Source organism: Boleophthalmus pectinirostris, unplaced genomic scaffold (assembly GCF_026225935.1).
Source record: "Boleophthalmus pectinirostris isolate CB_2022bp ecotype Guang Dong unplaced genomic scaffold, ASM2622593v1 HiC_scaffold_12, whole genome shotgun sequence".
In the NCBI taxonomy this organism is placed as follows: domain Eukaryota; kingdom Metazoa; phylum Chordata; class Actinopteri; order Gobiiformes; family Gobiidae; genus Boleophthalmus; species Boleophthalmus pectinirostris.
This window is the reverse complement of record NW_026571018.1, coordinates 20,706,614-20,725,484: the sequence shown is the minus strand read 5'-3', so window position 1 is coordinate 20,725,484 and position 18,871 is coordinate 20,706,614. Positions and strand designations below refer to the sequence as shown.

Below are 18,871 nucleotides of genomic sequence, written 5' to 3'. Positions count from 1 at the left end.
CTCTTTCAGTTTGTCATATGAGGCTAGGACTTGATATTTTGTTGAGTTATTTTTTGGTTCATCTATGTTAGCTGTTCAGTTCCCTCAGTTTGTTCCTCCACTCGGAAATCCAACTCCAACTGACAGGCAACAGGCTAAGTCTATGTGTGGAAGTGAAAAATATTATCTAAGTACTAAAGACGGAAACAATGAATAATACATCCTATTGTGTTTATTATTTGTGTACTGTCTGGACGGTGTTCTGATTACATGTCAAAATTTCCTCCCACACAGCAATACAGTCTTCTCAGTACAATTTTGATTCTAGTGTGAGCAGATTTGTACTTTTGTTCTGCAGTGGCTTTTTAAAGACGCTGACGGCGCCTTTAAAAAGCACAGCTCTCCTTGTCACACTGTCACACCTGTAACCTGTCTGTGTGTGTCTTCCAGGCCTAATTGGATCCTGACTGCAGCCCCGGGCCTATCAGCAGCCGAGGAGGAAGACGGATGAAACCACACGCGCTCTCAGAGAATGCTACCTACCCCAGCGCCTCACCATGTCAGCATAGGGCACCAGCTCCTCTGTCCTCTGCCACTCACCCTCTTTTTACCCTTGTTTACTCCCTTCTGATTGGATGCTCCTTTGTCTGTGCCTGTCTGAAGTGATATGACTACACGAGTCTCTATTTTGGACATGTTGCTTTTTCCTCTCAATGCTGCCGGCCACCAGGGCTATGGTGGTAAGCGGTATCACCCCTCTCACCAAGTCACCAATCACTGTCTGCTTTGGCTTTTGGGATTAGCCCTACATTTGACCTTGTCCTTGTGTCAGCGCGTCGACCCCAAATACCCCATAGTGTCCACAGGCTATGGCAAAATCCGGGGCATCAAGAAGGACCTTAACAATGAGATCTTGGGCCCAGTTGAACAGTTCTTGGGTGTCCCGTATGCAACAGCACCTATAGGAGAGAGGCGTTTCCAGCCCCCCGAAGCACCTGGGTCGTGGCAGGAGATCAAAAATGCCACCCAGTTTGCCCCTGTGTGCCCCCAGAATGTGCACGGTGTCCTGCCCGAGATCATGCTGCCCGTGTGGTTCACAGACAATCTGGATGCTGCCGCCACCTATGTGCAGAATCAGAGCGAGGACTGCCTTTACCTCAACATTTATATACCCACTGAAGATGGTGAGTATCCTTAAGTATAAATAGTTAATGTTGAACAACACTAAAGCTCTCAGCATATCCCCAAGACATGCTAAAATGGTTTTCATAGAAAGTACCGGGTCATAGTATTAATAGTTGCCTTCCTCTAAGAGACACTGTAGCCCACATGCGAATGCAAAAAGGTGTAATAACACTTCAAAATAAGTTACACAAGCAAAAGTGCAAACAGTCATGGAAGAACAATGTACTCATTTTGCTACTGTGGGTGCTACTTTTTTGGCTTCTGCTTTTTCCATCAGTGGTCACAACGAGAAACTAGTCCCAGACTGATTTGGTGGTTACAACTATCCAGTGTTGTAGCCAGTGTTGTCTTGTTACTATTTTTCAAGCCATAATACAAATGACACTTGACAAATTTTGATTGTCATATAAATAAATGATCGTGTTATATCAGTTCATCATTGAAGACAACAATGACACAGTGTTGCAGCTGTAGGTTTACTGCCAGATTATGTCACTCAGTGCAATACAGCAATTTACATTATGCACTAAGATGCTTACCAGCTAAATACAGTTTGAGTATATCCCTTTGATAAAACTGGTAACAATTTTGTTAATAGAGTATATAGTTGCCCATAATTAAATTTTGTCTTAACATTTTCAGTTGGATTGAGTATAAATAGCCTCTAATTTGAAAAAGTGATTGTCAGGGGAAAGCAAATGCATTGTCTAAACCCATTATTATTATGATGGCCTAATATAGAATTGTGTTATCAACAGATGTGCACAGTCACTATTGAGTCACAACTGCTATTCTTAAAACTGCCAAAGGAACAAAGTGTTTTTTCTCTTTCCTTATTTTAACTCAAAGCTCTATTACAACAATTTTAATAATTAACCAGTGTCATCTAAAAGCACATGCACTTAGCATGATGTGTTTGAAGCCTGCATAAAGTTTACCCTGTGTGGGGCTGTGTAATGAGCGAGCAGAGCAGTGATGTACAAAGGAGACAGCTGAGCAGCAGATTTCTGCCGGTTCCTTTAGTTAGTCCACCGAGGCACTGTGATGACAGTGCATGTCTCTTAACGACTGACTGACATATGCTTACAGTTGAAGACCGACGCACTGGAGCAACCCCTATACTTACACATCGGAACTAATCACCCCACTGTTCCCATGAATATGAACATGTTTGAGAACATGTCTGCTTGGATCAATCTGGTATCACATATGCTTCAGGCTCAGACGTGGAGCAACTGTTGCACAAAATAAAGGCATTAGGTTTAGCATTGTAGTGGTGTTTAGAGAGAGAAACCCACTAAGTCATGGATTAAAGTAATTATAATTTATATAGTAAGTTGATAATTAGAAGTGTATATCTTCATTAGGACTAAGCTAAGCATGTTGATGGCTGACATGTCTAGGCATAGTGAATACAAACCAGTGCATAAGGTGCCAAAATTTCAATGTGAAGCCTCTGGTGTCCAGAGGATTATTTATTCTAAAATATATTTATCAAATCTATTTTTATTAACCATGTAAGCACCTTCTATATTTTGTGTAATATCTCTGATTGTTTGAGGGTTTTTTTGTTTGTTTGTTTTTGTTCTGTTCAAAACAACAAGTAGACATTTAGTCACTGCCAGGTGTTTTGCCCACTAGTTTACCATTTTCTTCATGGGTAAGCCAAAGCCACAACCTTCCTTTCTGATCATTATAGAACAAACCTGAGCATATTTGGAGCTATTTTGGTGCTGTAATGATCTTAGAGAAGGCAGATGGTCAGGTAAGAAAATCACACCATCAAAGTCAAGCTAGGCATATGTTAGTGATGATAGTAGGCAAGACTAATGATACAATTTTGAAAGGTTTTTAATGAATGGGACCATTGGAGACTTTCTTATTCATTCGACACATACAACTGACAATAAATTACTTCTGGATCTAACCTTGTTGTCATGATGAGTACAACATGTGATTCTGTGTTCCTGTTCATGGCTATACAGCAACAATTCACTAGTTTCAACTTCATATATGCAACATTTTGACCTCTTATTCCCATTCGAAATATGTAATAATTTGTTTTAATTTGTTAATCACTATGGCAACTGTTGTGATTTCTCATCATTCTGAAACCCATGGATAGGAGTTTATATGTTACTGTTGCAACCAGAGCTGTGTCATCACTTCTGTCTCTCGTTTGCCAACTATCAAGCACTTATCTTTTACAAACAATGCGATTTCAGGCAGCATTAAACCGTTATTTGTACACATATAGATTTAGATGGTGTGCTCTGTCCCCAGACTGGATGCTGTAGTGTGCTCTGTTATTCTCAGGGGAGTACATGTGCAAATGAGTGAGACTGATTTCACATGTAGCCTGTCTTCTTGTCAGTATCTGTCACTTATTGTCAGGGGTCACCGCTTACACAGTGCTGATATGGTCCCGAGGGATGTGTTTTTTGCCTTGTATGTGAGAGTGAACCAGGGGGAAAGTGGAGGAGAGCGGAGTGCTGGTGCTATCAAACAGCACATTTTTCATATGTAAGTTGTCACAGCGCCTCAACTTGTTTATGTGATGTCAGAAGTGTGCAAATGTCACTCGTGCTTGCTCCATCTCTCTCTTGCGCAGTGCAGAGGAGTCCCACAGGGCACTGTCATTGGGCCTTTAATATTTCTGAGGATATTTTTTCTTGGTCCAGATCCATGTCATCTTCCACTAACACTAAACTTTTCTCTGGCTTTGGTATTTGCTTCCTACGGAGAGATGGTGAGAGATGCAAGGGCTGGCATTTGTAGTGTGGGTGTTGTGTTCCAACTCCGAGTTAATGCTGATAGGTGTGCCAAAATAAGACACAGTTAAATGAAGCAGCCAGAATCACACTTTAAGGAGTTGATTTTGACACATTTAAACCCCTACACCTCTATGCCGTGTATTATCTTTGTATTTTTACTACAGGCACACTTGTGTTCTATTTCAGTCTACTAAATCCTCTCTCTGAACATGCTCTTTGCTGTATTCTTTGGAGCCACAGGAAAATCGCCGCTCTCTTTTCTCTCTGCATCTGTTCAGCCCTCCTCAGTGGATCCCTTCCTGCCTCCTCTCCTTTCTCCTCCATCTTTATGCAGATGGGTGGTAGCAGGGTCAGTGTTGTGAATGCAAATGAGCCCAATGCCCTTCTTCACCAGGCCACAATCTAGCTGACTACTTCCTGATGCCAAATGAAATACAAATGGCTTCTTGATGTAATGTAAATAATACAAATGTCCCCTAGACGGAGGAGTGAGTTTTACACCCTCTCTTTTATCTCTCTTGTGCCTTCTCTGCTGCTTCACTGTCCTCGCTCTCCTCTGGGGCGGGCTGCAGGGCAAGAACACTGTCCTGGCGCATTCCTCTTTCCTCAAGACACTTCTCAGGACCTGAGATCCTTCATTTTTATTGCAGCTAGAGCAGCCATTTACCGTGCTCTTTATTAAAAACCATATTTCAAGACGCAGGACAGAGGAGGCAGGGATAGAGCTGGAGGCTAGGGACACAGGAGATGCAGGGGATGGCTGCTGTGTGGAGGGGGTTGGACTTGGGCTGTGTCTGACACCTTGTCAAGCAGACAGGCCACGGCAGACATGACAGACTGCAGCTTCATCGTCGCTCCACGCTAAGGGGATGCACAGGGACGCAGGCCAGCTTGTGCTCTGACCACTGGCTCAATGAAGCGGACAGAGAGGCTGTGCAGGGAGACAGGGAGCGGCACTAGGTCACTCTGGACTGGGACAGGCCCTGCTGAATAACCTCACAAAGGGCAAAAGTCGCCACTAATCACTGGCCCATTATGTCAAGTGAGCAGAAAGCAGCAGGCGTGTGCACTTATTTACTCCTCTAAGATCGAATGCAGACAGTGGAGGGTTTTGGTTTAGTGTGGCCGGGTATTTATCACATTGAGGGGACTGAAATCTGTATACACATTCAATTTATTGGGACCAGCCTCCCTAATGAATACATAAAATCAGGCTTATGTGATGCTAATTCTTTATTTTTAAATTAACAACATGGTTTAAAGTTCAAATAGTTTAGGTTAACCAAGTAGTAACTTATGGTTAAGATTAGGATCAGTCTTCAGGAAATGAATGTAAGTCAATATGATGTCCCCAAAAAGCATGGAAAGTGTGATGTATTTTGGGGAATACATTGCCAAACAGATTTTACAGAAATAAGGCCAATTTAATGCTAAATGGATATGCAAAGTTAAATTTACACAGTCCATTAATCTTGATTTGAGCAGCTTAAGATCATGACTAGTTATAGGGAGCGAGTGGCATGCTGCTCAGTATGTGTGTTATTTAGTTTGGTTATAAAATCGTTTTAAATGTACAGTATATAATTAACATATATGCCACTTATAGGCATTTTAACATTAATTAAACACATATGCACAAGTGACAAGAACCCTGCTAAGCTCCAGCTGCTACACGTCTGTAATGTCTAGCACAATGTTAAATTTAAACAATGTCTGAATTAGCTCATTCTTGAGACTTGAATTGTGACTCACCAATCCGTTGCATCACAGCCTCTTGAATTTGAAATGTGGATGTGTTTTACTTTAAAATTCTAATTTGTTTGATTGATTGATAGATTTTCTTGTTTCAAGCTTATGACAGTATTTACATATATACAATATTTATAGGGTCAAAGCTCACAAAGAAGGTTTGCTACATATTTACAATATAATGATTTAGGCTCAAAAGGGATTGGGAAGAAGAAAAACGTTTAAACTCCAACCCCCGTACCACAGATATCTTGTTCTAGTTCTAGTTTATACTTCCACTGTTAATCATTATTACTATTATTATTATTATTATTATTATTATTATTAGTAGTAGTAGTAGTAGTAGTAGTAGTAGTAGTAGTAGTAGTAAGTAATAATAATAATAATGATAATAATAATAATAATGTTGTATGGTATGCAACAATGCTTTAAACAGCAGCAGGATGGTAAAAATGTTAGAAATACATACAGGTAAATTTATCACAAATTAATTAAACAGATATGATATAGGGTCACACAATTTAAATTAACATAAACACATACACATAAGCACATGCATTCCTTCTCCTCCCCTTAGCCTCTCTTATGATCCATCAAATCCCAAAATTTCCACATACACACAGTCTACATGTTCCTGATCACTGAAAACCATCAGTCATTAACTGAATTAAGCCTAACCCTAACCCACAATTGCAGATTAAACTATTTCTTAGCCACAATAGATAGAATAGAAACAATTTATGTGCAGAATAAACATAACATATCAGATAGTATTGTAATGCTATTGTAAGTAACACTAAGTTAATGCCTTGTGAAAGCTGACCGGGCAGTTGATAAGTTTTGGCTAAATGAACAGTGAGAAGAGAAAAGTTTGCAAGGCATATTTGTTTTTTACATGAGACATTTCTACTTTGTGAGAGCAGAAGAAATCAGAGCAGTGTGCATTAGACGATGAGGTGTGGTTGCAGAGTGATGCTAAGTAGTGGGGAATTGCTGAGCGGGCTGTGGCTGACTAATGTGCCTCTCTGTCCATTACCGGTCTGTCTACCTGTCTGCCCTGAATTAACCACCATCTCGCCATATGGCAGGAAGAGCTCCCCTGAACAAGGCGCCTGCATACTGCTACTGAGGATGCTGCAAATCTATTCAGCATCGACCCTGGTCCATTTAGAAGGAAGATAAACATTTTATATCGGGAAACCATATTCATATTTGTCCATACTGAGGTACTCTGAAATGCACTATTGTGCAGAAGGGATGGACACAAGTCGTAAAATGCATTCTGTAAATGCAACTGCAGTGAATATAGATTATACTGTATATTTGTGCATTTTTTCATATGTTCATTTTTTTTTTCTTTCAAAATTAGGGCATCATCAAAATGTAAAAAAAAAAAAAAAAAATATATATATATATATATATATATAATATATATATATATATATATATATATATATATATATATATATATATATATATTATAATAATAAATTAATAAATAATGATAGGTTATAAAATATCAAAGCTTATGATGCACAAGTGTCCTTTATTTGTTAGGAATCAGGTCCTAGATTGAACCTAGATTCTTTTATACTGACACTGAAGACAGTGAACATTGTGTGTCAGTTTTTGTTTCATCTGGATAGGCCCAGTAATTACAGAGATATTAATAAACATATTATATAAATCAGGACTGTAAGCCATTGTAAAATCAGAATTCACAAAGTCAAAGCCAGGGTTTAACCATAATAATAAGGCCTGCATGCTACTTAAACCCACATTAGTCATATAGTCAATTAAAATATTACTCGTTTGTTTGACTCTATAAAAAGGTTCTTAAAACAACGTAATTTCTTGCATATTGAATTTGCAGACATTGCCACAACAATACATATTGTGAACAGCCCTATAGTGCCCTAATGTTTTATGGCTCCTTTGTCAATAGACACAGTCGGCATTGCTTCAGTGAGGCTTCCAGCTGAATGTGAGAAACAGGCCTGTCAGCAGCGCAACTTGCAGTGTGATAAACCCCTTGGCAACCCAATGCAGAGTCTTCTCTCCTTTTAAAGGCACACTCCGCAATGCCTTCCCCACCGCAGCGCCGCACACATGCATAGAAAGCCACAAGGAGGACAGCAACAGATGATAAGGGCACTGTTAACATGCTTAGAGTGTACATGTAAGGCTAGATGATCTTGGGGGGCTTGGCAAGACAAAACGTGAACGAGTTTTAATGACTTCCACGACACAGAGAAAGATACAAAACCTGGTGGTAATTGCAACGCTGATGGAGAGCTTTGCTAACAGAAATGGAAGAGAGAAAAAAAAAACAAATTAATGGGATCCTTATCAGTTGAGACGTACAGAGGTTGGCGCACCGGGGCGTTGCTTGGTCACTGTGATAAATGCTTTTTATTGGTCCAGTCCTATGGAGCGTTTAACAGGCGTTACCATTAAAGCTTAATGTGGGGTCTACTCTTTGACCTTGGTGAGTACAATCGTATACCTTCTTATAGCACTAGTAGCACCTTTTTGTTGGCTTAGTCCTTGTACACCTCACCTTGTTATATAATGTTGCTTTCAATGTGTAAGGCTCTCTGCAATGACGTTTAGCTTTAGGGCCGCACCACTGGCCACTGGCAGTATCCTACAATTGCTATTCGCCTTTCCTGACCAAACGGAGTGATGGCTTGATTCTGCCCATTGATTTTTTCTTTACAAAGCAGCGGTGTGTCAGGACTGATTGGGAGAAGGGGTTGAGGAGAAGTGGCCTCTTGGGTCATTTACAAGGCACTCCGTGACTAGATGTTAAACACTCGAAACAGATGAGTTTGAGGTGATCTTTGAAGGAGATGCTGTAAGCATTTTGTCTCACAGTTTTGATGCATTTTGCAAAACAACTGAGTAATCAATGTTCTTTCTTTTTTGTTTTTCTGAATGTTAGGCCCACTCACAAAGAAGCAAGATGAGTCGACGCTGAACAGGCCAAGGGATGAGGGTAAGGTTTTACAATCTCATAAATCACAGGGCATCTTACACACATACAACCATGCTCCTATTTTAAGTGCATGAATTTTCTCCCTGACAGGTGAACATAAACTAGAATCCATGCACAATGCCTATTTATGTCCGACCACTGATTAATTGCTTTTACATTATATTCTCTGTCTCTCTCCACAAATCACTTATAGGCCTCTGTGTTTTATCTGCGAGATTCAGATTATATAAACACATCTAATAATTTTTATGTTTAATGGTGTGTAACTTTTGATTTCATCAGTAGAAAAAATAATCACTGGACTACAACAGACAGTAATAGAGATTGACCAGTATTTTCACAGTCAGTGATATTGCTTTAGACTCCAGAGTAACTGATATCCTCTGCAAATATTTTAGAGCCAATGCGTAGAGTGGATAATTTTCCCCAAATTATATGGCCTGAAATTACTTAAAACTTAGTGTCTGCAGTCCACTGTTCTTCATAGATATGGTATAATATTCATGAGTTTCAGGTGGATATTTTTTTATTTGAATTTGGATTTTGTGAAGACCTTCAGAAGTTATACATTTTGATTTGAATTGTGTTAATTAATTATAACAATGGAGGACCACTGCCATGCCAAATCTTTCAAATCTGGAAAGAATCTTTATGCCTGAAATCCAGAAATATAGAGCAATGATTTATAGACATCCATGTTTCATAACTCATTGTTAAGAGATCTATGTAGTGCTGTGGCCCTATCACAATATATATGAAAGTTGACCTTAACACTATATAGGGCACAACCATTACAGACATTTGTAAACTGGCAAATGCGGTATCACATGTATTTACCAAGTTTGACAACAAATCAATTTTATTATTATTGTCTCATTTACTTAGCTGTCTTTGCTTACCCCACTGGAATATGTGTGTAGCAACCTAATTTTTTCAGTGAATAATTTTCAAACTTAGTAAACTGGACCTAAACAAAACACATGTACGTCATATAGCAGTGTTTGCCACAGGCCTGTACTGAGATTATGGTGGCACAAGCAACCCGTATTTGAATACTTTTATAGATGTCACTTTTTGCTGACATCTGATTACTAATTAAAGGTGCACTATATAATGAGGAGTCTCCAACCTGTAGCTAAGGAGCTACCAGTAGCTCTCCATCCCATTTCAAGTAGCTTCAAGTAGCTCAGGGATTTTTGAATTATACATATTGTGCATAATAAGAAAAAAATTGACTAATTACCCTTGTAAATGTATCATTTTGATGATTAACTTGGTGCACCGATAAATGGATAATTGTTTATGTTTTATTAACATCTAACTGTTCCCCATCTAAGACTCGTCGTGGCTCTTATATTTACTCAGTTTCTATGTGACTGCTGAAATTGGTACAATAGCAGACGGGAGCAGACACAGCTCTCATGAACCTGCCAAAGAGGAGCAGAGCAAAGACACTCCAGATCAAACTGGACTGGATGAACTCAAAATTATTGAGAAATACAGTTCACACATTTCAAGCAACTGCTCCAAGGGGCACCCAACTCTGGGTGAGTTCCAGAAAAGTCCAGTGGAAAACCCAGAGAACCTGGAAACTCAACCTGAGACCCAAGACCAAGAGGAGTTAGAGAGACTAGAGACTCCAAAGGATGTCCTGGAGGTTCCAACTGGACTGAAACAACAAAGTCCTAAGGAGAAAGAGTTCCTCGGTGTGTTTGATGAATCTCCTGAAAATTACCAGACTCTAGAGCAGCTGGACATCAGCTCAGAGGGAGACCTCAGTCCAAGTGAGCCTCAAGCACAAGAGGACCAAACCCTAGAGGACACACATACACTAATGGAGGTCCAGAATCACCTCCAGACTGCAGAGGAGCCAAACATAGAGGAGGAGCAGCTTCACACTGCAGAAGACATACCAGCAGAAGAAGTGTGTGAGAAGCTGGAGACAGAAGAGGCAGCCTCAGTTCTAGAGTGCCCTGCAGCTCATCAGGCCTCACAAACCCTGGGCTCAGTGGAGAGCCTGGTGATCCACACTCTGGTCAAAAAACTGCTTCAAAAGCTGCCGTCCAAACTGAAGTCCCACCATGACACACTCTGGAGAAGGCTCTGGACCAGTTCAAAGTCCCAGCTGGAGTTCATATCAAAACCAAGAACATCAAGAAGCTGGGCAAAGCTGGTGCCAGAGATCTGATCCATGAATACGGCTCTGCCTCCAAGCTCTTGGCGATTTTTTGGGACCAGATCCCACAGATTTCCAGAAGGAAGCCATGAAACATTTTAACTTTCGCCTCAGCGCCTTCAGGAACCGGCCCAGAACTGTTCTAGCACGGCTCTTTCTACAGTGGGACAAGCCCAGGAAGAGGGCCTATTAGACAGTGCCCCATGTGTCCTTTGCGAGGAGTCACTCGTTTGGTAGAGAGGGGTCAAAGGTCATATTTGGACACTTTTGAAGTCAAAAAGTTTCACTGTCATCCAGAGCTCATTTTAGCTCAAATGGAAGTTGAAGCATTTCCATTTCAAAAACTGTTCAGATGAAACCTGCGACTCCTTTTCTCCCACCGAATGAGGATCACACCACCTCACAGAGGACACAACGACTTTATTCAAATGCATTCAAAAAATAAATAAAAAATTCTGCTCCCCCCAAATATTATTATTATCTTTCTTTTATGTCTTTTTATCTCTTAAAGCAGCACTGTGTAACATTTCTGTAAAGGGCACTTCACCTGCATGCATGTTTTTTCAATTGTGGTGTCAGCAAGGCCCTGACATTTCAGCAAGAAATATAAAACAAATAATTTTATTACATAAATAAGTCACAATGTTGTATTTATTTAGACATTAAGTTCTCTCAGACATAACATAAATATGAAGGATTAATGAACTGAACTGAAAACTAAAGTATCCAATCAGATTTGATTTTCTTTTGGGGGTTACTTCAGAAATTCCCTCTCATTCTTTGGGCCGTCCATCTGTGAGCTGCTGGCCCTCGTCTTAAAACTGACCAATCAGAGACACTAGCTCAGCACTCAGGTCTTCTTCTGAGTAAAAGTTGCTAACTCTGTAGTTCATACTCTACAAACGTGCTTTGAAATACATGTGATTCTCGTACTAGTTTATCAGTTCAGATTTCAGTCTTCTGGAGTTGTTTACAATGTGCACGCTGAATCCTTCCTCTTAAATACATATTGCAAATCTAATGAGGAAACTGAACATGTTTAAGAGCTGCTCTGAAGGTGAACTGAAAATATATGGCCTCTATCAAAAATTCTAAACTCTATTTCAATACAAAGGAATAAACTCTATACTCAATACGCATTCCGATCCCACAATGAATAACAAATATTCTTTATTTACACATGACTGTCATTTAGAATAGCATGTGTTTTTTAACATTAAATGTTAGTATTTTCTTTTCTATTCCCATGTGGTTTTATATCTGTGTAATCCCTCAGTGGTCCATGGTTTTATACTAGTCTATGTGCTCTTATACTTGTTCTGATACAGCTCCAGATCATTCTCAAGCTATTCAGGAAAGTTTCATTTCTGTGCTGTGAATGTCTTTGTCTCTTAGTCTGAGAGGTCTTAATATTTAGTCCAGGGGTCTTCAACCTGTCACTCAGGAGCTACCAGTGGCTCTCCACTCCCTTCCAAGTAGCTTGCCAAGGGATTTTTGAATTATATGTACTGTGCATAATACGTAAAATTCAATTAATTACCATTGTAAATGTATCATTTTGATGCCTGACTTGGTGCACCGATAAATGGATAATGGTTTATGTTTTATAAGCATCTAACTGATCCCCATCTAAGGCTCACCTTGGCTCCTATATTAACTCAGTTTCTTGAGTAGCAACTGCTGAAATTGGTACGATAGCTCTCTGGCATTTTCCTTTTTGTAAAGGGAGCTCCGTGCAGAAAAAAGGTTGCAGATCCCTGGCCTTGAATGTTCCACAGTATGACATTAAACAGTTCTACTTTACATTCATTAAATTACTGAATTACATGTGGTTTTATAGTTCAAAAATACCTAGTAAATCAGACTGACTGGATTGGCTCTCCACAGATCTGAACTGTAACTTGTCCTGGTTCTGTCTCCATGATGTTTAATACCACACAGTGAAACATTCCAGACAAAGCAATAATGTCTCCATGGAGAAAAGTTACACAATACACCTTTATAAGTATAAGTACAGTTATCTGTGGATATTAATAACAATACAGGCATAAATTTTAACTTCTTGGGTTCTTTTTAAAGACAATGCAGTAAAGTGTGTTTACCTTGTTGACATGTTTCGGCTGCTAGCTGCAAGCCATCTTCAGAACTGTCACCGGTGTTGGTGGTGACGTGTCGTATATCAGCTGTTGTTACTTCCTGTAGGCGTGGTCAGCCTGATGGACCTGGCAGGTCGCTCAGACTGACCACGCCTCCTGTCGCCCGGTGTTCTCTGGAGGAGGGTGTCCCAGGTGTGTGAAAGGAGGAACGCGCCGTCATCACGGTTAATGCTGTCCGTGCCTCGTTTCCTGATTTCAACTGAAATCCTGATTCCTGATTTCAATGGAAATCAGGAAACGAGGCACACAGTAAACACACTTTACTGCATTGTCTTTAAAAAGAACCCAAGAAGTTAAAGTATATAAGAAGACAAAATTAACATCTTTTGCTGCATACAGGCATAAAGTTTAACTTTTTGTTTTTACAGTTTGTTTTTAGACTATGGGGAGCCACCATAAACTGTTAATATTAATGGAAAACACTGCTGATAGTATGGGCCTATATTCAGTGCAAGCTAATGGAAATGCTCTTGTCTCTCCACTGATGCAACTCAAATCCATGCAGACAGTGTAGGCATCTGTCAGACGAGCCATACTTACTGTATATTACATGACCGTATGTGAACACAACAATAACACAAATCTGTGCCTGTGTGTGTCCACTTGGATGGACATGTGCTGCTCTAATTTGTAGCCAGCGTGTGCGTGAGCCCTTTCCCCCTAACCCTCCTCATTTTCGGGCTATGTGTGCTATTTGGGTATTGAATTCTCTTTGCCTTGCATCTCTAATTGCCATGGTTTAAAAAGAGACAGATGTAGCTAATCCAATTGTGCGGTTTCTTAACGGTGAAAACACAAGGAAGGATTCGCTCAGGATTGCCGACGAGAGAAGCAAAATGATAGAGCAGAGATGAAAGCTGTGGAAGAGAGCGCACAGGGGAGGGCACTAGTGGGAGAAAAGGGAAAAATAGTCATAATGAAGACAAGTGCATGATGAAATGACATTTATAGAGCTTTGAAAGTGAGAGATTTGGAGAATGACAGAGCGAGAGGGCGGAGGAGTGGAGGACTGCTGGAGTTTGACATTTATGCTGACACCTGATGGATCTCGACAGGATCAGGAGGGCTCTGTTTAGGGCCTGGTTTTCCTAGTTTAACAGGCTGTCTATTAAGCCCCACCCAAGGATCCACCCATCAGATATTGTTACTGTACTCCCTTTAGAAATATGCTACTTTTGTTTGTTACTAGAGGTGTGTATGTGTTTCTCCCCAAAAAATGTCCATATTGCAGCAGTTTTAGGAAGTAACTAAATGCATGTCCAGGGAATACATATTCAGAATACAAATTTTGAGTACCTGTATTGAGGTATAGTTATTTGGTGGTATTCAGAATACAGTTACAGTGTTACAAACAGTGTTTTAGTGTGAGATTTTACACTATAATTTAAATGCAACTCAATGTAAAGGTATTCCAAGTATTCGGAATACAGTGCTGCATTTGGATCATGTATCAGAATACATTGCAAAATGCAGGTATTCAGTATTTTGTAACTAAATACATATTCAAAGTATTCTTCCCATCACTGTATTGCAGTTAAAACCCTAGAAAGTACATCTAATAAAATACAAAATGGATACAAATACAAAATCCTATTGATATCCAATCAATTATACATTTAAGGGGTGAAGATTTTGAGACATCCAGGCATAAAATATTAAAAAAAATAATACAATATATCCAAAACATAACATATCCTGACATAAAATGTAATCCAGATTTAATACTTTTTGGATAAATCAGTAAGAGACTGAGAGTAAAAACTTGCTAACACTTTTGCACATTGTATAGTCAGGAGAAAGTAGATAATATTAGCAGACCTGGCATTACATTTCACAAATCTCTACATGTGTTTTCGAAAATTATTTCCATTTGCAAGTAAGAAATCAGAAAAGAACAACTAAGAAATGCATTCTTAAGCTTAAGGTCCTATATTTTATAAATTGACCCTTGTGATTGTTAAGCCATGTTATTATATCGTTACCTCACCAAAAACATACCTAGAGTTTTTGTTAGCCTGTCTACATTTTCAAAGCTCAAAATGCTCTGTCCCACCCTGTGTCATAAAGCAATAGTTTTTAAGTTAACTACCTTTTACCTAGTTCAGTAGAGACCGGGCTGAAATCATCCAAATGATTCTAGTGAAACTATATGTATTTTAAAAATGCAGTGGAGCACTTCTTGTATTGCCACATGACAACACAAGGTGGAACAGAGTGTTTTCTGTTTGAGAGAATAACTCTGAATATGAAGGATTTGTGTGTAAAAACGGGTGTGAATAAAAGAAAAGTGAGATCAGAAAATATAGCAATATGGGTTCTTTAAACAAGATATTATGGACAACAATAATTCTGTATCATGTATGCATGATTAATTAAATGTTTAAGATTATAATTAACAGGATGTCACATTTATTTGCCGAAAGTAGGAAGCGGTTGTAATATCTAAACAAACACACATCTGTTACCCTCTGCGAAGCCACTAAGTTAGCATTTGAAGGCCAAGAGAGTCTAAATTGCTTGTGTATGGACTGTACCCAGGTGCTAAAGCACATCTGGACAAAAGACTTATCTTATTGTGGAGTTATTTCGCAGTTGGCTCCAGGAAGAATGTAAAAAGTGCATCTCATTGAGTGTGGGTTTGTGTGCGGGGAGGATGGGCTGACTCAGGCGAAAACTTTTACACCCAAATCAATCTCAATTTCCATAAGAGAATGAATGAGAGATGAGCAGAGGAATGGGAGAGTATAGGACGATCTGGGTGGTAGGATATTGCATTAAGACGGAGAATACTGAGCAGAAAGGATCAAATTAGGTAGACAGAGGAGGGTAAATAATGCGCTAGTGTAGAGGGGGAGATAGAAAGCTGCTTGTCTGCTGCATATAGAGTTGGGATTAAGCCTGCACCTCATCGTAAGGGTACAGTAGGAGAGGTAACAGGTCACGTGTCAGAGTCTAAGTGAAGAACAATGGCATATATTTGTGTTGGATACAGCCTTCTGTTTCTTTATCAACTATTAATGTAAGTGATGTGGATGGAGAATAATCACAATAGAAATAATTTAATGTGTGACTTGTTTAAAGGCGCACTATGTAACTTTTCAGGCAGAGCGTCTGCGACTGCTTGTTTCCTTGGAGATGTTATTGCTTTCTGGAATTTTTCACAGTATTAAACTTGTCATTCTTGTGTTTATTCAATTACAGGTGTTTGATAGAAATACTTTGAAAAACATATATTCTTATCACAGATACCACAGATCTGACCTGTGGTTTGGTCTAGTCACTGGAATTACTTGCTTGTCTTTATGGATATACATCCATTGTGGTCATTGTAAAGATATATTTAATTTTCTGAAGTATAAAATCATCCTGCCCAGGGACTACAGGCTGGAAATTAGCATTGTGGTGCTACAACCTGGTATAACTCATATCTGCTGCTAAGGTTAATGTATACTGTGCACTGTTCCTGTCTCATTAAATGAATAAAATTAAACTAAATATATGTTTAATACCAAACTAACTACATTCAAATCAAAGCAGTTATGGAGTAAAACAAACGATGGACCCTCCACCGGAAAAGTTGAATTACACTGTATGAAGGTATATTAGACCTATCAGTTGAGTCACAATATTATTATGGCAATAGATAAATCGCATATTGTTGTTTAATTGTATTGTTAATTATACCTAGGATTACACAAAATCAGGCAGCTAGTATCTTCTTGAATGCAGTACACCTGAATGTGCCCTACAACTTGTCCGATATTTCATGAAATATGCTTTTTCATATGTAAAATATGTAGATGTAATGTAGTGTGGGTTAATAATTTAAAAACCATTTACTATGGACATGCTTATAATAAAAGTCTGTTAAAGTTAAATATATTGCTAAGATAAGGCATGGAGCTACACCTTTCATTAAACCTTTGTAGGTATGCATGAGTTTTTTATCTTTTTGTTGAAATAAAATGAGTGGATTTTTTTCCTTTTAAACATATTCTCTCACATTTATTGGACTGAGCAAATATTTTAGTGATGTTTAGTTTGCACAGAGAGTAAAATATTATGTACTTTGACATTATGTAGTATTTAAATCAGTGAGCCATGGAAAAAAAAATTGCCCACCCCTGTAATAATGCATGCTTTTGCTGTAGTTTTGAGAAATAAAAGCACCTGTAATTTAATAAATACAAGATATATTTGTTTAATGCCGTACTGTGGAACAATCCAAGCAAAGCAATAAAATTACCAGTTAAATGTCATGTTGGAGCTGTATATACAGGTTAGTACTCCTGTGAAATGAAAAGAACCTAGCATTCCATGGCTTCATTCTGGATACAGCATTTGCATTTTGTGTTTTTCTCAGATGTCAACTTAGTTTTTCCACATCAATCATACTAGCCCATTAGGAGGCTGCCTCAAGATGATGGGTAGCCCTTGTGGTTTTGAAGGGACCAAGCTTAACAGTACTATAAATCCTGCCATAATCTTACATCAAACATTGTAAACTGATGTTTGTCTATTAGTGCTACGACTAATTTCAGTTCAATGTGTGGTCTGTTTATACGTAAGGATAGTTATATGTAGGACAATTTTCTACCTAAAAATACCAGATTTTATTGCTAAGAATACCAAATACTATTTTACTGTGAGCCAGGTCCCCTCTCCACAGATCTTACCTGTAACATGATCTGTCTGTGTCGCCTGCTTGTCCTCATGGAGATAGACAAGTTTAATGTCATACTGTAGAACTCTCCTTGGAGACAAGCAGTTGGCAGACCCTCTACCAGAAAAGTTGCATAGGATGCCTTTATACATACAATGCTTGATTTAAAAAATCCAAAGATGTCATACATTCTGGTTCCAATAAAATATACAGTATATATAGATGCTATACTATGCGCAGTATGACATAAAAGTCATTCACCATTTGTGAATCAAATGCACACAGTTATAGTTCAGACTGTTAATAAAACATGTCCTAATGAATGTAAGAAAAATACAGGTGCTGTTAAATAAGATTAATCCTTTAAATGTCATTGACAAAGTAGGTTGCATTTGTCTATAAACTCTGTCCCTCCCTGTGGATTCATTTAGTGCCATGAGTACGGTGAGTGCGGTTCAAGGCGACCCTCTGATATGTCACCCATCTATACTGTCATGGTAATGCAGGGATAATTGAACTTGTTTTTACATATCCTTGGGGAAATCAGCATCGGCTCTCCATCCACCGGAGGAGGCGGCACGTCAGATGTACGACACAAAAGCGTTATTTTTACACAGCATCTATGTCATACATGCCCAACATGAATGGATGGCAGCGTATGTGGGCATATGCTCTGCTCCTCTCATCCTGTCCGCTGCTTCTGACGGAGTGACGCACCCTATACTGCATGTGTAACCTGAGATTCAGGTGGTGATGCAGGCGCCTTGTGCAAATACGTGAGTAGAATTTGTTACCAGGGCAACAGGCGTTCAGTGAGTCGGTGCGACGGAATGGCTGGTGCAGTTCTATTAGGCAGTTTCCATAGCGACTCGGCATCGCAGCTGCCTATGCAAGAGTTTGTGTGTGCGTGCTGCGTGAATGTCGTGTGTGACTCCGGTGTGAGTTGAGTGTTCATTAGCGTACCTTGCTATGTATGACTTGCTTTGTAACATTTGGTATGTTTTTCATCTTTTTTTGTTTGAACCTCCCCTTCGTGTCTCTAGCCTTGCCGGTTGTCTCACGCTGGCCTAGTTTCATCCGCTACCTTTTTATCTCTCTCTCCCCCTATCTCTGTCTCCTCCATCTCCGAGTGCTGAGGCTCATCAGGGTAAACAGATGCTGGGGCTGTTATTTATGTTTCCACTTGGTCTG

At 39.3% G+C, this 18,871-nt stretch overlaps 1 protein-coding gene across 1 annotated transcript in view; it reads left to right on the top strand.

Moving 5' to 3' along the window:
* nlgn2b (neuroligin 2b) overlaps nt 1–18,871 on the top strand; it is a 62,094-nt gene that overhangs the window by 20,297 nt on the left and 22,926 nt on the right. Inside the window, 2 exon segments of the mRNA XM_020930200.2 lie at nt 430–1,163; nt 8,632–8,685. Coding sequence (XP_020785859.2) covers nt 647–1,163; nt 8,632–8,685 — 571 coding nt within the window. The 5' untranslated portion in view covers nt 430–646.